This window comes from Pungitius pungitius, chromosome 1 (assembly GCF_949316345.1).
Source record: "Pungitius pungitius chromosome 1, fPunPun2.1, whole genome shotgun sequence".
Classification (NCBI taxonomy): Eukaryota; Metazoa; Chordata; class Actinopteri; order Perciformes; family Gasterosteidae; genus Pungitius; species Pungitius pungitius.
In genome coordinates, this window is record NC_084900.1 from 1405089 (window position 1) to 1426996 (window position 21908).

At 50.0% G+C, this 21908-nt stretch overlaps 3 protein-coding genes across 5 annotated transcripts in view; 1 reads left to right on the forward strand and 2 right to left on the reverse strand.

Moving 5' to 3' along the window:
- fgb (fibrinogen beta chain) overlaps positions 1 to 21908 on the forward strand; it is a 126701-nt gene that overhangs the window by 76613 nt on the left and 28180 nt on the right. The window lies entirely within an intron of this gene.
- lratb.1 (lecithin retinol acyltransferase b, tandem duplicate 1) lies at positions 994 to 10954 on the reverse strand. Of its 2 annotated transcripts, none has more exons than XM_037479911.2 (20): positions 10635 to 10954; positions 10355 to 10455; positions 10172 to 10241; positions 9960 to 10090; positions 9778 to 9866; positions 9589 to 9688; positions 9464 to 9507; positions 9171 to 9248; positions 8841 to 9037; positions 8151 to 8215; positions 7951 to 8057; positions 7756 to 7858; positions 7577 to 7679; positions 7157 to 7196; positions 7030 to 7081; positions 6851 to 6959; positions 5850 to 5933; positions 5642 to 5759; positions 3102 to 3192; positions 994 to 2529 (listed from the first exon to the last, which is right to left on the reverse strand). In XM_037479911.2, exons 1-20 carry the CDS (start codon positions 10849 to 10851, stop codon positions 2455 to 2457), a joined length of 1974 nt encoding a protein of 657 aa, XP_037335808.2. In that variant the 5' UTR covers positions 10852 to 10954; the 3' UTR covers positions 994 to 2454. The 2 variants fall into 2 exon arrangements, with proteins under 2 accessions (XP_037335808.2, XP_037335810.2); XM_037479913.2 differs by having other exon boundaries at positions 7577 to 7676; positions 10635 to 10953.
- Positions 17547 to 20562, reverse strand: LOC119222923 (zinc finger protein 345-like). 2 transcript variants are annotated; one of them, XM_037479939.2, is made up of 6 exons: positions 20278 to 20562; positions 19961 to 20072; positions 19765 to 19859; positions 19443 to 19684; positions 19023 to 19099; positions 17547 to 18753 (listed from the first exon to the last, which is right to left on the reverse strand). In XM_037479939.2, exons 1-6 carry the CDS (start codon positions 20450 to 20452, stop codon positions 17667 to 17669), a joined length of 1788 nt encoding a protein of 595 aa, XP_037335836.2. In that variant the 5' UTR covers positions 20453 to 20562; the 3' UTR covers positions 17547 to 17666. The 2 variants fall into 2 exon arrangements, with proteins under 2 accessions (XP_037335836.2, XP_037335835.2); XM_037479938.2 differs by having other exon boundaries at positions 17547 to 18756; positions 20278 to 20561.

A 21908-nucleotide genomic window follows, 5' to 3' on the forward strand; every position in this document is an offset into this window, starting at 1 on the left:
TGGGTTAAACCTAAAGTTCTTCTTGTTCTTGCGTGGATCGAGTAACGATATCATGAGATCAGAAGATAAATAAAAACCTAATTTCTTAATGCTGGTGTAAAAAGTCCTTCAGCCCAAAAACAACTGTGGGAAAGCTGGCACGCCAGCCCCCGAGCATTGTGGGTAACTCAATGATTTCACTCACTCATTCATTCACTCACTCTCCTGCTGCTCTTTTTATTTTCCCTTTAAGGAGAAAAAGAGGATTTGGGGGGATTAGGGTCCCCCCCAAGGGGTTTAGATTATGGAAACACACACACACTGAGCCCCCCCCCCCCCCCCCCACTCACCACTCACACACACACTTAGCCCCCCCCCCCACTCACACACACACTTAGCCCCCCCCGCCCAAACACACACACTGAGCCCCCCCCCCCCCACTCACCACACACACACACACACTGAGCCCCCCCCCCCGCTGAGGGAGCCTGACTGGTGTCGATTGACTGGAGGATGAGATGTGTGTTGATGTGACTCCGACCGAAGCCACGGGAAGAAAAAGGAGGCTGAGTGACACAGTGTGTGTGTCTGTGTGTGTCTGTGTGTGTGTGCGTGTGTCTGTGTGTGTGTGTGTCTGTGCGTGTGTGTGTGTCTGTGCGTGTGTGTGTGTAGGTGTGTCTGTGCGTGTGTGTGTGTGTGTGTCTCTGGTCAGTTTGTAATCAGCAGTAAATCCCATCGATGACGAAGTGTTTAGAAAAAGGAAGAAAAAGTCACAAGGAATCCAAAGATAATGAATGGTTTGTCTTAACAACAGATGCCAACAACTTCTCTGGTTGAACTTTGTGTGTGTGTGTGTGTGTGTGTGCGTGTGTGTGTGTGTGCGTGTGTGACCACTAAAAAGAATAAAGAATAATGAGTGATGAGAAGTCGTTTGTCTCCCTTTATGCGGCGCGACAGACAAAGACAAAAGGACTGAATGTGATGACAAACTGCAGCTGATTAATGACACACAACTTTCTCATGAAACTACGTTTAATTCATCTCTTCAGTTTAGAAGCTACAGAATCACACTGTTCAATTGTCTCCTTAAAGGCAAGAAAAAAAGCACAAAAATCAAACCATTAAGTACTTCATTTACGTTCTGAGTAGAAACAAGTGTTTAAACTGAGTAAGGCTCAGACTGTAGAACACACACACACACACACACACACACACACACACAAGTGAAACCTTGATTCATTCGGACGTGATTCCACATTCTGAGGAAACCGGACCGTTATCGGCGGAAAGAAGAGGCTTTTCTCCCCGAAGGCGTCGATTTTACTCAGGGGGGGGGGGGGTCAGTAGACCAGAAGGCTCCTGAATGGGATATTTTGGAGCCTCTTTTAGACATAATGATATGAGTATATTTAACAAGTTCATCATATTAATTCACTAGTGTTCCTTTCATTCGGCTTCATACGGACAGAATAGTTTACTTTAAACCAATACACAAATTGTCAAAATACCAGAAATCCGTCCTCCTTTTCCAGGCATCTTACAGTCCTGAATCAGCTGGTAAAAGTTACTCCACAATGAATAATTAACTTTGCAGAGTCAGAAAGCTTCGCCCTCAAACTTCGTCATCGTCGAGTTTCCACATGAAATCTGAGCTCTCTTTTTTTTTGTTTTTTTTTTATGAAAACGGGAAACTGAGCTGGAATTTACAGCCTGGATTTTAACACCTGGCTAAAAAGGATGGGACCACCGCGGCGTCCCACACACACTCTGTCTGCAGTGTGTGTGTGGAAGGCCTGGCGTTGTTGTATTTGATGTAAATCTCTGGAGGAGGATCCTGCTTCGCCTTTTTCTTTGTGGTTTCGTGTTTGAGTGAAAAGAGCTCTGAAAAATACGATTAAATACTGAAAAAACGGATCATTCCCCCAATTATCAAAGAAGTGAAAGTCCAAAGGGGGGGGGGATCTCTCTCCACCGATGAGGAGGCGGCTTGGGGGGGGCGGGGGGGGGGGTCCTGAGGTGACGGAAGCTGCGGAGAACAAACTCTCGCCTGCAGCTCCGGTCTGGTTGCAATTACAGGGAAGCAGGAGGGACGTCTCTCTGGAAGCAGACGCACATTCCTGCGGGTCGCGTCGAGGTGAAGGAGGTGGGGGGGGGAGGGGGCGGGGGGTCTGCACACCAACCTGAAGCCTAATGTCTCCAAACCGCCGGGGTCACAGAGGTCAGGTCCCTTGAAGCCAGGTTGTGTTCCTCTATCTGAAGTCAGTGGTGAACTAGTGAGCTTTGAGGATGAAATGGATTATTTCACCTGTAGAGTCGAATCATTTCTACTTCTTCTGGGGCAGATTAAGGTGAATGTGTGTTGGTCATAGCAACGTTAGCTGATCCTGTGGTGTTTCATCTGGTTTCTCCTGGTTGTGAAAATGTCCATTAATGATTTTATTCACTCAGTCTTCTTCTGTGGTTGTCCAGAGTCTCTCAGTCCACCAGGGACTTGAGGTCTGGGAGTCCGTGCAGCTTCACGTCCAGCAGCATCTGACCGTAGGCTTTTCCCTGAGAGAAGAACAAACATCACAGCTCAGTCTGTTCCCAACAACAACAACAACAACCACCACCGTGGTTCCAGCGTAATGAGTGTGTGTGTGTGGGCACAGAGCGAGTGGGTTTCTTTTGTGTAAAGTGGATTCCAGCGAGGAAGTAAACAAGGGAGGAAGAGGAGGAAGAGGAACAGGAAGAAAAAGGAGGAGGAAGAGGAGAAAGAAGGAGGTTGAAAAGGAAGAAGAAGATAAGGTGAAGAGGACGAAGGAGAGAGAGGTCAAAGGGCAGCTTGAAACCCCGTTTTCAAACCGTCAATCAGAAGAACTGATATTTGACAAACAAAGTATTGAATCTTGTTCACTGATGACCGTCAGCATCCGAACCAAAAACATCACGTAATATTACATCTTCAGATCTAATCAATAATATGTGATGAAATGTTAATCAAAACAACATGTACATGATAAATGTATCAGGGAAAAGTACAACATGTACATTGTAGAATATTCAAAGCTAATACTTCGTATGTTAAACCTCTTTGAGGGACAACGTGATGAGAGACAGGAAGCGCTGTGTGTGTGTGTTACCTGGGGGTCGCTGCGTAGAGACGCCACCCCTCCCCCTCCCAGCGAGCTCTGCAGGACAAAGTTGAGGCCGTGGATGCCTGGCAGAGTGTATCTGCAGAAACACACACACACACACAAACATCACACCCGTAACCTCGGCAACGCACACCTTCACCCCACACTCACACTCACACGCAGACCGACTGGCACCACGTGTTGGTGTGGTGGTTTATTGCCCATGTTGAGGTGTGTGTGTGTGTGTGTGTTCAGCTTTTGGTCAGACGGGCTGTGCTATGAATGCGTGTGTGTTTGTGCACGTTGTGTTGAGGGGGTTGCGGTGTCGCATGTGATCAATGCAAAACTTGTGCTTGTGTGTCTGCAAGTAGTTAAGTGTGTGAGAGTATGTGTGTGTGTGTGAGCTTTAACGAGCGGTGAGGTTTCACTAATGAAGAGCCTGTTTGAGGGTGCGAGTGGCTCCGCCCACCTCGCCATCGCGCCTAATCGCTAACATGCTGCGGCGCAGAGTCAGAACAGAAGGAAAGAAAATGGACCTAAAGATACACAAGTGTGTATTCAAGAAGTCACACATGATGTCACGTTGAAGCCTCGAGTTCAGTCAACCTTTTTTTTGATTTGCAACAGGAAGTGACCATATTTGGAGGGAGGAAGACTTAAAGACGCCGTATACGTCTCTGGTGGAAACCTGTCTATCACCTCCTGCATAAAGCACCTCCTGCTTCATGGTCTGTTTGACTCTAAATGGACCATCATCCACTAAATGAACATCATGCTGCATTGAAGAAGACTTGAAACTAGAGACTGAGACCATAAACTCCTGTTTACAATGTTTACTGAGGGAATAAATCAGGAGAGAAGTAGAGTCATTTCCTCATAGACGTCTATGGGAGCAGAGGAGTCGCCCCCTGCTGGTCACTACACAGAAGTAGAGTCATTTCCTCATAGACGTCTATGGGAGCAGAGGAGTCGCCCCCTGCTGGTCACTACACAGAAGTAGTCATTTCCTCATAGACGTCTATGGGAGCAGAGGAGTCGCCCCCTGCTGGTCACTACACAGAAGTAGAATCATTTCCTCATAGACGTCTATGGGAGCAGAGGAGTCGCCCCCTGCTGGTCACTACACAGAAGTAGAGTCATTTCCTCATAGACGTCTATGGGAGCAGAGGAGTCGCCCCCTGCTGGTCACTACACAGAAGTAGAGTCATTTCCTCATAGACGTCTATGGGAGCAGAGGAGTCGCCCCCTGCTGGTCACTACACAGAAGTAGAGTCATTTCCTCATAGACGTCTATGGGAGCAGAGGAGTCGCCCCCTGCTGGTCACTACACAGAAGTAGAGTCATTTCCTCATAGACGTCTATGGGAGCAGAGGAGTCTCCCCCTGCTGGTCACTACACAGAAGTAGAGTCATTTCCTCATAGACGTCTATGGGAGCAGAGGAGTCGCCCCCTGCTGGTCACCCCACAGAAGTAGAGTCATTTCCTCATAGACGTCTATGGGAGCAGAGGAGTCGCCCCCTGCTGGTCACCACACAGAAGTAGAGTCATTTCCTCATAGACGTCTATGGGAGCAGAGGAGTCGCCCCCTGCTGGTCACTACACAGAAGTAGAGTCATTTCCTCACAGACGTCTATGGGAGCAGAGGAGTCTCCCCCTGCTGGTCACTACACAGAAGTAGAGTCATTTCCTCATAGACGTCTATGGGAGCAGAGGAGTCGCCCCCTGCTGGTCACCCCACAGAAGTAGAGTCATTTCCTCATAGACGTCTATGGGAGCAGAGGAGTCGCCCCCTGCTGGTCACCACACAGAAGTAGAGTCATTTCCTCATAGACGTCTATGGGAGCAGAGGAGTCGCCCCCTGCTGGTCACTACACAGAATGACGCTTTAACTCATGAAGCTTCCTCCGGCTCCAATGAGCCTTTGATGTCTGTTATGACTCGTCGGAGGTCATTGACAGTTTGAAGCCGCGGTGACATCATCGCTCGGTTGAATGTTGGTCAGCAGGGTATTTGTCGGCGGTTCGGAGCCACTAACAGGAATAAGATGTCTGAACATGGAACTCGAGACGAGATGTTACAAACATCGCTCAACCGTTAGGCCATGAGGAGGAAAGAGATGGTTCAGGTTCTCATGACTGACTCTTCTATGTCTGCCAATCACTTAGCTGTGTAATGTGAACATTATTCAGACTAAGATTTTAAAAACTGAGAAAAGGCATTGATTTTCATCCAGAAAAAACTACTTCAAAAACAAGCCGCATATTCATTTTCCAACCTTTATGCTAAGCTAGGCTAATTGTATCCAAACAAGAAGAAGAAGAAGAAGACCATGGAGTTGTACCTTTTCCACAGTTTGAATACATTTCCTGTTTGTGTAACAAATGTTTAGCTGTGTCTTTCACTCTTGTGTTCTTGCTCTGCAGTGTGTTGACTCTGAAGGTCTGACAGTAATTACACAAACCAAAGCTCCCTGTGTGTGTGTGTGTGTGTTCTGGTTAAAGTGCACACAAAACCACAGTGGAACCCCGGCGTCCCCCTCTGCTCACCGCGTGACGGCGTTCTCGGTGCCCGGCTCGATGAGGTGGGAGAAGTAGTCCTCCACCACAGAAGAAGTCAGGTGCTTCTTCAGGTAGGGGAAGAAGAGGGGATGACGCGCTATGACTCCTGGAGAAAGGAAGGGGGGGGGCTTGCTGATCATCCGTCTCGTTAGTCCACACATGCGTAATGCTAAGCTAAGTCTGCTACACGTCTCACCGACGTTGGCGGAGTCTCCCTTGTCTCCGCTGCGCGTGAAGGCCAGATCCTCCAGCCGGTAGCTGTGAGGTCCGCTGGGAAGCTCTGGGGAGACAAACGTTTTTCAGCTCTCGTGGAATTTGAAGAATGTCGCAAAATGATTAAAACGATATTTGAGAAAAGTCCGAATACTTCTTTTTTTTTTTTTTTTTTTTTAAGTACAACCATGTGAATAAATATTGATCGCAGGCGCTTCTTCGATTCTAAAATTTTGTGTGCGTGTGTACTTTATTATCAGAGGATGTACTTAAATGTAGTAAAAACGTATTTATCATCAAAATATACCAAAATTTAAATTAGTACTAATTATACCAATATATTCCATTAATGCAGTAACATGATTCATGTTGGATTTGTTCTTCTCGTTGTTTTAATCCCTCTGTTTTCGTCTCGCTAGTTTGATTCAAAACTAAAGAGTCAATTATTCTAAAGTCATTCATGTTCGGATGTTATTTATGTTGAATACTGACAACAATCAGTACTTCAGCACAAGAAACTGTGTTTTACTACAATTCCGTTTCGGTTCCCTTTAGAAATCAAAGAATTTCAGTGCGTCAGAACGACGTCGTTAATGTGGACAGAATGTTTGTGTTCTTCAAAGACTCCTTCATGAGGGACAAAAGGTGCATGTGTGTGTGTGTGTGTGTGTGTGTGTGCATGCAGACTGGTAAAGCTGGTCACTGCCTCCTTCTTACGAACAAATGAAGCCTCTTCAAGGACCCCGGGAATAACGGCCCCCGTGAGCTCTTCCAGCACCCAGGAGCCTTCAAGGACCCTTTGGGGCCCCTTGAGGATGCTCTTTGACCCCTCACAGACAACACGGCGAAAGGGATTCTCTTCATGGACCCTTTGGAACCTTCTGTTGGACCACCGGGATCTTCTCCGGGACCCTTAAGGACAGCTGGACTACTGACCTTGTGGGTCTCGCCAAGGCCCCTGGAACCTTCGGTGGGCCGGTTTACCTGCGTCGGGTTCTTCCTGTGCATAGGTGGGAGGGGCTTCCTGCTCGAGTGGGTCAGGCCCCGCCTCCTCGAGAGTCTCCACCAGATCCCCCCCGACGTGGACGTCCACCTGCAGGGTTTCATTCCATGACGAAGATACAAGAAGATTGTGTCCATGAGCTGAGGAGACGGAGACTCACCTTCACCTCAGCTTTGGGGTGTAAGAAGAAGAAGGGCTTCAGCACCGGAGACCTGCAGAGGACCGGGTCACACATGGAAGCTGCTGTGTGTGTGTGTGTGTGTGCGTGTGTGTGTGTGTGAGCTCACACTCGGGGTCGTCCGCCCACGATGCCGGTCAGCCCGGGAGCTGTGAGGAGGAGACACAGTGTTTGTATCCAGCAGCTGGTCTGGGTTCAGCTTCCTGTCAGCCAAAGTCCGGAGTCACACGGAGGTCATGCAGCGTGTCACCGTAAACACAACACCAAAAGATGTGCGACCGTGTGTGTGTGTGTGTGTGTGTGATGGGGAGGACGAGGTCTGGGCTGAAGCAGGACTCTGAGCGTCCTTCTGGTTCTACAAGAAGTTCATTCCAGCCGGTCCTTGGATGCTTTTATTGTGAAACTCTCAATACGGACTCAGAGAGTTGCCCTAAACATGATGAAAGGTGTGTAATGAGCTGCTGCTTTAACACAGCCGTCATCTGTGACAGAACTGTTGCACTGTGGGTAATGAAGTAAAGTAAAATACCCATTCCTGTCCCTGCAGGAGCGACTTCTCTGGCGAAGATCTCCAGAGCTTTCTTCTGCTTGTGGTGGGCGGCCATCCAGATCACCGCCTCTCTGGAGCTCTGCTGCCACAGACAACAGGTCAGAGGTCAGAGGTCAGTCACCCTTTAGCCGTGTTTCGCTTGGTAAACCCGAGGTCACCTGGCAGCGAGCGTTGGCTCCGTACGTGTCCTCGGCTCCGAGGATCTGGATGTTGACGGAGGAGAAGTCTTCCAGCTTCAGCTGCTCCAGCATCCGCTTGGTGCTGCACGCACACACACACACACACACACACACACACGTTATCCTCAGCGGCACACACCGGGCCGGTGGAGGCGTTTCCGTTGCTCTGCCCACCGCCTGATGATGCTCTCGGCGGTTCTTCTGGCCTTCTCCGCCGCCCTCGGGCCGCCGACGGGACAAACGGCCGTCGCCCTGTAGCCGTCCAGGTAGGTGGCGCACACCTGGAGGGAGGAGGGCGCCGCGTTTCAAACACGTGTGTGTGTGTGTGTGTGAGTGAGACGCAGAGCGGTTGATGAAAATGAAATGCCGTTCACCTTGTAGTCACGTGATGGAGGCGAGCCTTTAGCGCCCGTTACCATGACAGCACCTCCGTCAACGCCTGAACACACACACACACACACACATAAATATATTACTATATATTTTATAAACTAGACTCATTGGCCCAATGGGATGCTAACGAGTCTCTCACCCATTAGTAAATCTCCCATGATGCTTTGGGTGACTGTCAGAGTACGCGTGCAGTAAGGAAAGCGTTACGCCGTGTTACCGGTGGGCGGGGCAGAGGGGGAGGAGCTTAGCTCCATGGCGATGACGTCGTTGTGACAGCGGCATAAAAACTACAAAAACCATGAAGATTTGGAGAAAAGGCCCAACTCAATGTTTGTTAATTCTCCTCTGAATCGCTGGATTTCTGAATGGAGTTTGGTTCCGTGATGTTTAGCGGAACAGAAGAAGCTGATTGGACGCCTCGCCGGGCCCGCCGCCCATCGCCCGGGCCGCCAGCGTCTTATCGAGAGGAGCTGCAGACGGGTTCAAGCTGAGGAGCTGTTTACTTCTCCAGGGAAACAACGGCCCGATAAAGAGTTGATTCTGAGTGTGTTTATCGCCTCCAGATGGTTTCTGGGGTCTGAAAACATTCCTGAGTTCAGCCAGCGGTCGCGTCCTCAGAGAGACGCCCCCCCCCCCACCCATCACACCCCCCCCAGCCCGTCTCTGGGTACCTGCTACTTCCTGGATGAGCACCTGGCTGAAGTCACAGGTGACGTCGGGCAGCAGGTAGCGCCGCGGGTCTCCGATCTCGTACACCAGCTGCTCGGCCGCCGTGCCGAAGGAGACCAGGCCGCCGGTGCCGGGCGGCTTGGACAGAAGGAAGGAGCCGTCGGAGGAGACCTCCACCACCGGGAAGCCCATGAGGTCCCTGAGAAGGTGAGGGAGCTGCTCAGGGACGTCCCTGTCGTGTCGTTGTGTGCCATGCGTCGTTATAACAGACAGAAGGACCCCGTCGTGGAGGTTCGGCCTTCACAATAAAAGCACGGAGGAAGTATTCAAACCAGTCGGGAACTTTGTGCCAATCGGTGAAAACTCCACCGGTGCTCTGAGCGCCGCACTCGATCAGGTGACCTGCCAGGCTGACGCACACACACACACACACACACACACACACACACACACACACACACACACACACACACACACACACACACACACACACACACACACACACACACACACACACACACACACACACACACACACACACACACACACACACAGAACATCATCTCTTCGGACACGTTTGGCGTTTTGGTTTGAGGTCCGGGTGTCTGCGCGAGGACGCGTTTACCTGCCGGAGGCCAGCAGGTCGTAGTCCGTGCTGCCCCACCCAAACTGAAAACACACATCAAACAAAGCGTGACCTCATTCAGTGCTTTTCCATCCCCGACCCCTCCATGTTGATGTGGCACGCACGCTGTGCATCAGGGGGCCCGTCACCACGGCGCTGTCCACGCAGCGACCCGTCACCACGATGTCGGCGCCCAGGTCCAGACAGCGGCGGACAGGCAGAGCCCTGTGGGGCAAAGGGGGGGGGGGCATTTATTTATATATATATATATATATATGAACACGTATGAAAGAGTGAGGGGAAAACAACCGTACCCAAGGTAAGCGTTCATACTGTGGAGGCTTCTGGGTAAAGGCCGCGTGCTGCCGTCAGCCGCCATCTTTACTTCTGAGAGGCTGCTTCTCTGAGGGGGGGGGGGGGGGGGGGGAAGTCAGGATTGCACGTCTGCTAAAAGGTGAGGATGATGACGACGCCGCCGCCGCCACAGCAACCTTACGTGGGGCATGAGGTCGTCCCCGGTTACCACGGCGACCTTGAGGTCCAGGCCGGCCTTCCTGATGACCTCCCGTATGGCCTCGGCGCACGCCAGCGGGTTGACTCCCCCTGCGTTGCTGACCACGCGGATACCTGAGAGGAGGCGACGATGTCATACGTGTGCATGGAGTACACACACGTTCATTCACTCACTCACTCTCTATTCACGCTCACCTTTCCTGTGGATGTCGTTAATAAACGGAGCGAGAGCCACGTGGACGAAGTCGGGAGCGTAACCCAGATTCTACGAGACACATGTGATCATCACACACATACATGTACACACACACACACCCCTGGGGGGGCGTGGTTAGGAAAGGAGGGGAGGAGGGGAGGACACAGAGGCTGAGGACTCACGGGGGTCTTGCTCCTGGCGGCGGTCAGCAGGGACATGGTGATCTCACTCAGGTAGTCGAACACCAGGAAGTCCAGCGCCCCGCCGTGGATCAGCTGCGGCACTGCAGGGAGGTGAGGTATTAATCCTCAGGGTTATTTATTCCCCCATGACAGACACTTTAGAATAAATCTCTCTTTTTATTTCTTTATCGCACACTGGGAGAGTTCACCCAGGGTCAGTGCGCGTTAGCCCCGTGAGGCTAATGCTGCTAGCTCGCGTGACAGGTGTTTGTGGGCCTACCTGAGGCCGCTGTGTCCCCCCAGAACCCGGACGCGCAGCCGATCCGGACCGGCTCGGTGCGGGCGGAGCTCGCGTAGCTCCGGGAACCGTTCGCGCGCCGGTCCGTTACACGCGAGGAGACGTTGACACACGAGCTCGCGCGCAAGAACCGGGGTTTCAAAAAACGCCACCTGTTGCACCTGTCCGCGAGGCGGAGGACACGCTGGAAGCTGGACATGTTTAAATCACGAGTTTATTCATCGGGAGGAAAAGAAAAGTCACGAGCGAGTCCAAGGTGCACCGGTCCGTCCGGAAAAACAGTCCGACCGGAAACACGGTGCGCAGCACTTCCGCTCAGCAGATCCCCCGCGGCAGTAAAAGCCTCCGGGTACCGCGCTACTATGCTATAATACTGTGTCACAGTAAAAGTACACACAGTACATATCTTTCAAATACATTTAAAGTAAGTGTTAAAGTCTGTTTGGTCAATGATAATGATGTGTGTGTGTGTGTGTGTTTGTGACAAATCTGAAATATTAAAATCTAAAAAAGTCATTCAAACATTAATTATACATACATTATTTTCCACTGAGACGTCCCAGCTCAAATAAATAAAAAGGAAAATGAAGCTTTTTCTGACTTCCTTTAATTGTGGACTGTTTTCAGATACTTTAGTTATTGTGTTTGCTACCTTTAGCGTGTTTTATTGTGTTTCCTTACAGCTTAGTTCTCTTTGATGTGTACTGACCTGAATGCAAAGCTCTGGATCCTCGCTGTAACCTTGTGACAAACCAATGTTGGCTGTGACGTCGATCGGCTGCATCGCGCCGTGTGTTTGAGGTCAGAGGTCATTTCAGAGTCTACACACAAAGATCTCCTTTGCATGGCCATCTGCAGCTGGGGCGCCTTCACTAGTGGAAACACCTCGCCGCTGCTTTGCATCCGCTCTGCGCTCAGGAGACAATGGACGGACAATAAATGAACGTCTCTCACTCTGTGACCAGGAGACCCATCAGATGGGAAGTCATTAAACAGAAAGAGGACGAAAACTCAAGTGTATTGTTTGTTTTTGTCAATGAGCTGCTCATCAATAAACAGTTCAGTCCACTTTACACGATGTGACATAAGCGGTCATGTGACCTGGAATGAATGAAGATGAATGAAACAAAGTAATTCCCATTCATACATTGTTTTCTCCCTAATTAATTAAGTTGCACAATCTGAGACAACAGAACAAAGCACGAAGAGTTATTTTTGTCAGCTTTATTACCAACATTCATTGAATAAGACAGTTTACAATAGTACATTTCTAAATGCTACATTAATATGTTCATACATATTTAACAGAATTCTGATGACGATTGATTTAAATGTGTATTCAAATGAGAAACCTTTCAGAGGCGTCGTAATGCATCCAATTAAATGAGAGTGCTGTTACTGTTACTGATGATGTCACCAGTAAGTTATCACCACCCTGCCTCAATCCTCATCTCCAACCTTAGCCACTTTCATAGGAGCAACACGGTAGTTTCTCCGCCCGGTGAAGGAACATCAGAGGTAGCACCAAGCTGCTGGGCAGACTGAACCACATGATTACATTTTTTATTGCGCAGAGGGCCAAGGAGCTCCGCGCCGACGCACTCAGAGAAATCCTGACGCCTAAGCCGGCGAACCAGAAGAGGAGCACAGCCGCTACGGCTGAGACGGTGTGGAAAGCCCTGCGCTTTGACTGGTCGACTCGGCCCTCGCGCCCGCCCACTTCCCCCGGGCCCGAGCGGATCAGGACATGGAGGACAGAAAGGCTGCAGAAGCACACGATGAGTGTGGACACGGGCAAGAAGAAGAAAAGTGAGACTTCAACCAAAGAAGGAATCAGCAGGTTTGCAATACAGCTCCAGGCAAAAGCCAGCAGCCAAACACATGAGACGCTGATGTTTCTGATCGTGACCCCCCGGCCGCTCCTCAGCCCGAGGTAGGTGATGGGGTGGACCACAGCCAGGTATCGCTCCACACAGGTGAGGACGTGGAGGAGGCCCTCCACTTGCAACGCTATGTACTGGAGGTGTCCCCCCAACGCCAACATCTCTGGGAGGTCGGTGAAGAAGGCGCCGTAGGCGAAGGCCGCCCCCGAGCACCAGATCAGCTGGGCGGCCGCCATGTGGAACGCGAAGATGTCGGAGTCGCTGGTCGTAGCGGACGACCTCCGGCAGCCGAGATACAGGACCAGGACGCAGACGGGGACGAGGAGGGCCACCCTGGTGGCGGTGAAGGCAGCGCTGATTAGAAAAGCCTCTGTGTATTGGAAGCATTGAGCTAGACCCGAAGGGAGGGAGGAGTTTGAGGCGGACGAGTTGACCGACATGTCGGCTGTACGAGGAGGTCTGAGGAGGAGAAGGAAAAGACCGTCAATCAAACCAAACTGTTGACCCGACGTCCTTCTGACTGTTGGAAGTTATTAGGAGCCTCGTGAGGAAGACAAGAAGGTCTCAACCACACGATAATCCATACAACGGGTCTCCAGACATTTCATTAAAGAACCAAGAACAGAAGGATTCCTCCTCTGAGGAGCATGAATGTCTTTACACAGTTTCACTACAGTGTATCTCACTGAGTTGAGATATTTCAGTCATTTTCCTCCCAGCAGCAATTTCAGCGAAGCTAAAAATAAAATCTGAAATCCAGTAAAAGCTCAAAAACACGAATGTTGAGCATCATAAAGATTCCTCAACATCTGATAAACTTCTGAGTTGGTGGTTAGTAGTAAATACAGTAAACAGATATTATATGTAATATACTGTATATTACTCTCCAAAGAACACACACCTGCTCCACGGCTTTGGTTGAGATGGTCCTCCAGCCTCCAAACTCACCGGCTGCTTTGTGGTCAAAGAACATGGAGCAGCACTCGTTAGCGGTGCCCATGTGTCATGGCGACGGATGGAGGCAGCACAGGTTTTGCATGTCCAACCACTCACTCATTCCGTCCCATAAATCAAAGTATGTTCCTCTCATAGTGAGCTGGTTACCTTCTCAAACCTGCTTCCTACTCAAAGTCTGTTAAAGGAGTTCTTGGTAATTGATCTTCTTTGGAAATCCATAATTTGGGTGTTTGGTTATTAGCAAGTAGCAACACTGAATTATGGACATCAATATAATTATTAATATTTCCTAAAAATAATAAGGTCTAGTAGAAGGTGTAGCAGAAGGTGTAGTAGAAGGTGTAGTAGAAGGTGTGGTAGAAGGTGTGGCAGAGTGTGTAGTAGAAGGTGTGGTAGAAGGTGTAGTAGAAGGTGTAGTAGAAGGTGTGGTAGAGTGTGTGGTAGAAGGTGTAGTAGAAGGTGTGGTAGAGTGTGTGGTAGAAGGTGTGGTAGAAGGTGTAGTAGAAGGTGTAGTAGAAGGTGTGGTAGAGTGTGTGGTAGAAGGTGTAGTAGAAGGTGTGGTAGAGTGTGTAGTAGAAGGTGTGGTAGAAGGTGTAGTAGAAGGTGTAGTAGAAGGTGTGGTAGAGTGTGGGGTAGAAGGTGTAGTAGAAGGTGTGGTAGAGTGTGTGGTAGAAGGTGTGGTAGAAGGTGCAGTAGAAGGTGTTGTAGAAGGTGTGGTAGATGGTGTAGTAGAGTGTGTAGTAGAGTGTGTAGCAGGAGGTGTAGCAGAGTGTGTAGCAGAAGGTGTAGCAGAAGGTGTAGCAGGAGGTCTATTACTGTAACGTAGCTTGATGGGGTCCTCTGTAAAAGGCCTAAATAAAGGAATAAATCACAGATGACAAACTGCTCGTATTCAAATGTTGACGATTTCACCTCCAGTGACACAATAATGTGAAATATAAATTTGCCTGTTTTAATGTACCATGGAAGTTGTCATCATTATGTGTCATTTGCATTAAAAAACAACACCAACGCACCTGAATCAGTATCAAGAAACATTTGGATCAGATTCCAGAGAGAAGATCACACAGGAACTCTCAGGTGGGTCCTTTTCTAAAATGTAGTTATAAACATGTATTCAAACTGCTTATAATATATGTAGATTATATATATATTAGGGCTGTCAAATGATTACAAATTTTAATCAAATTAATCAGAATTTTCAGTGGATTAATCATGATTAATCACTATTTGCAATCACACCTTAATTCTAACCATTTTTTCTTTCTGAAATGCATACCAAAGATAGATAACAGGACACAGATACATAATTATCAGTATTATTATCATCATTATTATTTTTAACATAAATACATGTTATTGACATTTGACTTGGTTTAATTCATTCCAGAAAATAATCAAATCAATGTTATTTGATAAGTCACAGACTGATTTCCCTGCATGGCTCTAGAAGGGTCTCCAGCCTCTGCAGTTTATCCCACTCTGCTGTGAGTTTGTGCTCCTGATGGTTCAGGGCTGCGATGACCAGACATGTCAACCCTCCCGAATTTCAAAGACCCACCCGAATTTCTCCCGATTTCCACCCGAACAACAATATTGCTGCACCACCCGTCACTGGGCGCGCCGTTTCAGACCGAACAATAATAAAGGTTACACCTTGAAGTCGAGCGCGGCGATTAGAACGACTGGCGCTGCAAAGGAAACCACTTTCCTGACCTGAATAATTTGTCACACTGCGCATGCGTGAAATGTGTTAAAAAATTGACGTAATTAACAACAAACAACTAATTAACGTCGTTAACGTATATATATATATATACATATCAATTAAGTATTGTTTATGATTTATACAAGTTTCTTAATGTCTTTTTTATAATTCCCTTAACATGTGGATGTCTCCATGTTTTATGGGATGTTCGTGATTTTATTTCAGACCATTCTTAAAATTGGAAGGTTTTGTGTGTTATTGATTCATTTCTTCACCAGTAACATATAACCTGACTGAGCTTTAAAGACTAAGTCCGGATGGACTCAAGGGACACGGCTCCCCGTCCTGTGGAGGAGAAACCTTCCATTGTTTGGTCTGAACCTCCTCCCTTTCTCTCCCTGCTCCTCTTCAGGCCTCCATTGATGCAAACATGTCGGTGAACTCCTCTTCCTTTGATGGTCTGCCCCTCCTTCCTCCTGCCCTCCCCTCCAACTCCACCCTCGACCTTCTCGGCAGCCAATGTTTCAGGTCCAGGACGAGCGTCTATGTCTTCTGCGCTGTCTCCTCGGTCTACGCCCTGCTCCTCCCTCTGCTGGTCCGTGTGGTCCACACAGGGTACCAGCAGTACAGGAAGCAGGGCTCCGTTTCCATGGCGGCCACGAGTCACTCCGCCATGTTCACGTATCACTCCATCGTCATGCAGCTGAACGAGATGCTGGGCTTCTGCATCTCTTTCTGGGGCAGCTACATGGACCTCCGGGACGTGCGTCTGGCGGGGACCTTCGTCTGGACCGCCAACTCCTTCGGGCAGGGCGTGTTCCAGGTCCTCTTATGCGTGGAGCGCTACGTGGCCGTGGTTCACCCCGTCACCTACCTGGGGCTCAGGCAGGCGTCCGGCGTGCGGAGGAGGAACGCCAGCATCGCCTGCGTCTGGCTGCTCTGCTTCGGCTGCCCGGCCTCGCTGGCTGCGGCCAGCGACCGGGTCAAACTCGTCTTCTACTTCTGCGCCGCCGCCGTCCTCCTGCTCGTCCTCTGCGTCTGCAGCATCTGGGTCCTCGCCGCTCTGGCGCGTCCCGCGCCGGGGACAGTGGGGGGCGGGAAGAGGAAGCTGGTGGACCGATCCAAGCGCAGGGCTTTCCTCACCATCCTGGCTGTGATGGGAGGGTTGTTGCTGAGGTTTGGGGGGAATCTGCTGAGCGTTGTGATCTACAACCCCTCCATGGTCCCTGGGGGGTGCGTGACCCTGTGGCTGACCTCGTGCTTCAGTCATCCCGGGACCCTGATGACGTGTCTGCTGTTCCTGCAGCAGGAGGGAAAGATACGGTGCTGCAGCGGCGGAACGGGATGAGGACCGGAAACTCTCCGTGGATATATGTTAGATTTATAATATACCAGCTGAGTTTAAATATTCAATTAGAATCTTGTTACTATGTTTCTTCAACAATCAGATGTGTATCATTTACATTTTTCAAACTGAAAGAGCAGAGAGAATTAGTTTGGAGTGGAACCACAGACGTAGAAAATGGTGTCATCAGCATAAAAACAAACTGAATATCTTGTATGTGTATTAAATATATAATAAATATATCCTCATGGCGCTCCATTCCTGATGGTAAGTGCCCTCCATTTAACACCATCAATACCAGCACCATTTAGCGTGTTAGCATGCTAACACTTTCTGACCTGATCAATAAGATTTATCATCAACATCGGAAGGTTGTATGCACTATAGTAGAATGTGTTTGTCCAACTATAAAGTAGCAAAATATATTTAAATAAAGGAATAGAAGTCATAATGCCTTTGATTGTGTTTGCGTTGTTCATCTCTCGGATGATAAACTGCTGGTTTTCAAATAGTCGTGATCCCAGGGACACAATAATGTGAAGTATAAATAAAAAAACATTCATTAAATGAGTTTTGCATGAAAAAATACTTGTTAAAGCAGCTTCCTCTCAGATATATTCATTTTTATTTGAATCACTATGGAGGAAACAAAAGATGTGTTGTATTATAATACTGTATATACAGTATGTGATGAATTTTATTTAGCTTTTATGTCCCAAAAGGTTTTATTCATGGTTCTCACATAAAAGTTTTCAAGTTAATAAACATGATCAATGACATCGATTAGGAGTTTAGAGTTATTGCTGCTCAAGATTTACATCCCACAATAATAAGGAAATGTGGGACATTCTCATAAGAGAATAAAAAACAAACTGATTGAAACTGAGTTTTTTAGTGGGTCTTCAGAGCTTTATTGCTGGACTTCTCTCATGTCACCATCTGATCAAAATCACACTTTTGTTAACAACTAAAAACCTTTTAAAAAGACGCATTGCACTGTAAACAATAACAAGTCCTTTATTTTTTTAGCTCGCTACACACTACGGTTCAAATCACCACAACACATTTGAAAGGAAGTTCACATTGCAGCAGGAGGAGGAGGACGTTCCACGAGGGCGGCGTCAGGTCGCCCCCTCGTGGCTCTTCATGTGCGTCTTCAGGCAGTGGCTCTGCGTGAAGGCCTTGTCGCACAGCAAACACTTGTACGGTCTCTCCCCGTTGTGCGTCCTCATGTGCACCGTCAGGTAGGACTTGCGGGCGCACGCCTTCCCGCAGATGCCGCAGACGAAGGGCTTGAGGCCCGAGTGGATGGTCACGTGGTTGTCCAGGTTGATCTTGCGCTTGAAGGCCCAGCCGCAGTCGGGGCAGCGGTACGGCGCCTCGCCGGTGTGGACGCGCATGTGGATGGTCAGCGGCCCCTTGGTGGTGAAGCCGCGGCCGCACTCGCCGCAGCGGTAGGGCTTCTCCTCGCTGTGCGTGCGCAGGTGGATCTGCAGCTGCTTGGCCGTCAGGAACATCTTGCAGCAGACGTCGCAGAGGTGCGAGCGCTCGCGCGCCGCGTGGATCTTCTCGTGCTGCCTCAGCGTCCCGGGCAGCTTGAACCGCCTGCCGCAGGTCTGACAGCCGTGGGGTCTCTCCCCGGAGTGCGTCATCTTGTGGCGGGCCAGCGACCTGTAGTCGCTGAGGGATTTGCCGCACACGCCGCACAGGTGCGCCTTCTCGTCGGCGCTGGCCTCCAGCTGTCTCTTTAGCGCCTTGCGGCGGGTTTGTGGACATTTGTCCGGTTTTCCCGCCTTTTTGAGTCTCCGGCGGTCCTCCGGGGACGCCTCCTGCGCAAAGGCGGCGCGGCAGACGCTGCAATCGTGCTGTTTCTCCTCCAATCGGTCCGCAGCGCCGCAGACTGTGCAGGACGCAGCGCTCTTCGTCTTCTCTGCACCAGAACGTCTGGCTTTTCGTCTCGTGGTCGTCTCCGGCTGGAGCGCAAGGCCGCTGCCGTCTGGTTTCGAGTCCTCGCCGCTGTGATTGGCTTCTTCTTCTTCTTCTTCAACTCCTCCTCCTTCCTCTCCATCGTCATTGCGTCCTTTACTCCCTGCTGGCTCTGCCGTCGGACCGCCCTCAACATCAGCTTCCTCGGTCTCTACGTCTGGATGATGTGACACGGAGCTGAGGGAGGCGTCCTCTTCGCTACCCTGGACCTCCTGAACCAGGCTGCTGGGGGACACATTAAGAAGGGAGGAGCTTAAAGTCTCTCTTCTTTTTTGTGTCTGGAAACATCCGCAATAACGAGGGTCCAAGTTAAGAGCTCACACATCGTTTCCATCAGTTTGACAATTTCCACTCAGTTTACAGTAAAGATTTGCAGAAGCAGTTTGGGTTAAAATCTCTCCGTGTCGTGACTTACTAAAAAAGCCAACGACACAAACATGAAGCAACCCTCGACATTCGGACTTCAGACGGAGAGGCTGAACTCGACTCACCTGGTCTGAAGTCCGGCTGCGTCTTGGGCCTGCGGAGGATCCGCCTCCTTCTCGCCGGTCTGAGGCTCCGTCTTTGTCTAAAAGGGATGAAAAGTGATTTAAAACTAAAACGTTGTTACCGACAGTTCTTTATAATGTGAGATTTCATTGACTTCAATGTGTTTTCTTCAACCAGATTCAATTCTGAGCTCCTCTGTGACGTCATGATCTACAGTCATGTGACCATAAGTCAGAGAAACTGAACTTCAGGAAGTGAAGAGTTGAGGTGAATCATTAAATATACCCACACGATCTCCATTTGTCTAAACTATTAATAAATAAACATGTTTTTGTGAAATATGAATAAACATCATGATTTAGAGTCCTTCTCCTGATGGTTCTCTTTAAAGCCACAGAGGGGAAGCGGGCCCGGTGCGCCACCTTGAGGCGGATGTAGAGCGTGGACTTCCCCCCCGAGCCCCCGGCGCTCCTGTTGATCTCCTCGGCCGTCAGCGCCGTCACCCTCAGAGGCCTCAGCCGCCGGCGCCGGTCCGACGTCAGCACCTCGAAGCGCCCGGCGCCTCCGCATTGCTGAGGGAAGGAGGACCGGAGCAGGTCCAGGAAGTCCGGCTCCCGCAGGCCCCGGGGACACCGCAGCCTCAGCGCGGGACACCTCTTCAGCGCTGAGGGGGGGGGGGGGGGGGGGGCGTGAGAACACCTTCAAACGTCCACATGTCAGAAAGGAGGAAAGCATTTCCCTCACCGCCGGTCGAGAGCACGTCGGCCCGAGAGTCCTCCAGGATCCGGATCCTGAGGTCCAGGTGGTCCTGAGGTCTGCCGGGCTTCTGCCCTCTGGAACTATGGGAAAGTAATGAATGCGTTGGTAGTGATCATGGATGATTTCTCTTAGCTGATTATAACGAATACGAAAGATAAGACGTAAATAAATATGAAGGAACCTTGATGGAGCTTCGTCTGTAGAGTCTTCAAGGTTCTCTGGCTGCTCCTCCTCTTCATCCTTCTCCTCTTCCTCCTCTTCTTCCTCAGGAGGCCCCCCACTGCTCCTCACATCTGGATTTTGCATGTTTTAAGAGAATGTGTGATTTGTTGTGCTTTGATTATGATTCGATTGCTTATATAAAACTTGTGTAAAACGCAATTCTACATCGTCTCACCGAAAAGTCTAATTATGCAAATGAGGGAATCGTTATTTATTACTATTATAGACGTATTTACGAACAGTTCAACATGAATGTCTAAACACAGAAGGACCAACCCGCTCCTCCCCGCAGGAGCTCCAGCTGCTTCTCCTGCCGGTCGATCTCCCGCCTGAAGCCCGACGCCTCCTCCTCGTATGCGGCCACGATTCGGTCCACGAGCGCGAGGATCTCCCGCGAGGCGGCGGCGAGTCTGCGCGCGACGACGCCCCTCAGGACCCCCCCGGTGGACATGTCCGTGGAGCCGAGACGCGTTTCGCTTCAGACCTTCAGCGAGGCGTCGGACGCTGTTCACTCGCTTATTGGCTCCGTTTCCGGTCTGCGAGCAGAAACACCGTCCGACGGGGAACTGAGACCAGTTGTCAAAGGTTCCCGCTTCTGCCTCTTCTTCGATGGTGGTTACATATTTACACGTGGACACGGTTACAGAATAATAACTGGACCGAAAAAAATTACCAAAGAAATGTATCATTTTTGTTTATAGTGAAATTTGACCCTTCAGGATGAATTATATGTTTGCAGGAAATGTTGCGATAACCAGCAAATAACTACAGTAGGGAAACAGAGCGGAATGATTTATTAAATACAGACATTTTTATCATCCTTATCACATATGCAGGTGCTGAAGTCACTATGATGCAGAACATGCTCATATGTTCATATCAACTGAATTTTAAATGTCAGGTAAATTATTGGTAGAATAAAACTTGTTATCGCAGTCGGCTTTCAGTAAGCTGAAGAAAATACTTTATTAGAATTGTCAAAGAATCTTGGTGTGGATTTATTGATTTTAAATGTGTCTATAAAGTTCTAGACCAATCAAACGCCTCCTCCCCGTCCCTCCCGTCCCTCGCTATTTTCACCGGCATGCTCGACTTCCTGGGTTTCTTCTTTGGCAAAGAGTCACCGGACTCGTGAGCCTCTTCTTGTCTTTCACGTTCACGTGACGCTGGTCGTACGCCTGGAGCCCCCCCGGTGACGGGGGCGGGGCCTGTGAGGGGGCAGGGCTCTGTGCGGTTGGAGCGAGGGTCCAGCTGGCGGCGGCGGCGTTCGCTTTCGTCCACCGACGCGACGAGAGGCGACCCCGGCGAGGTCAGGCTCTCCTCGGAGGCTCGGCTCGGGGGGCGTGGGAGGGGAGGAGGAGCACCAGCATCGGCGCTCGACCCGTTGGTCCGTGGGCGCCCGTCCTCGTCCTGTCGCCACAGGACGCCGACGTCTCCTCCCCTGCGAGTGGCGTGCGGGTCCCGGCCGGCGCCCGTGTGCAGCCGGGGGTTGGGGTTGGCGCTGTGCCGGTTGCGGCTGCGCAGCGAACTGAAGACCATGGAGCAGCCCGGCACCGTGCAGCGGTGCTTGATCTTCAGGTGGACCGCGTTGTAGTGGATCTTCAGAGTTCCTGCAGAGACAGAAGGCAGACGGGGAACTCAAGTTCAGAGCCGATCAGTCTCATGAGCTCGGTTCACTGCGGTAAGGAGGAAACGTTCGGTTGTTCTCATCTGAAGACCATATTGAACCCTGTGGAACACCAAGAAGTAAATAAGTAGGGGATCTAAACCTGAGCCCTGAGGAGCTCCCCTCCCCTCTAAATACTGGATGTGAAACAGAAACATTCTTACCTTTGTCATAGAAGCTTTTCCCACAAACGCCGCAGCAGACTCGCCCCTTGCGAACCCCTGCTGGGGAGACAGAAGGG

Coding starts and splice junctions, on each gene's coding strand:
- LOC119222923 (XM_037479938.2), bottom strand. CDS start 20,452: ATGTCCACCGGGGGGGTCCTGAGGGGCGTCGTCGCGCGCAGACTCGCC. Junction 20,073..20,277: donor GCTCCTGCGGGGAGGAGCGG/GTTGGTCCTTCT, acceptor TGCAAAATCCAG/ATGTGAGGAGCAGTGGGGGG. Junction 18,757..19,022: donor GCAGCCGGACTTCAGACCAG/GTGAGTCGAGTT, acceptor TGTGTCCCCCAG/CAGCCTGGTTCAGGAGGTCC.
- lratb.1 (XM_037479911.2), bottom strand. CDS start 10,851: ATGTCCAGCTTCCAGCGTGTCCTCCGCCTCGCGGACAGGTGCAACAGG. Junction 9,038..9,170: donor TGGCACAAAGTTCCCGACTG/GTTTGAATACTT, acceptor TCACCTTCTCAG/GGACCTCATGGGCTTCCCGG. Junction 7,859..7,950: donor GCCGAGAGCATCATCAGGCG/GTGGGCAGAGCA, acceptor GTGTGCGTGCAG/CACCAAGCGGATGCTGGAGC.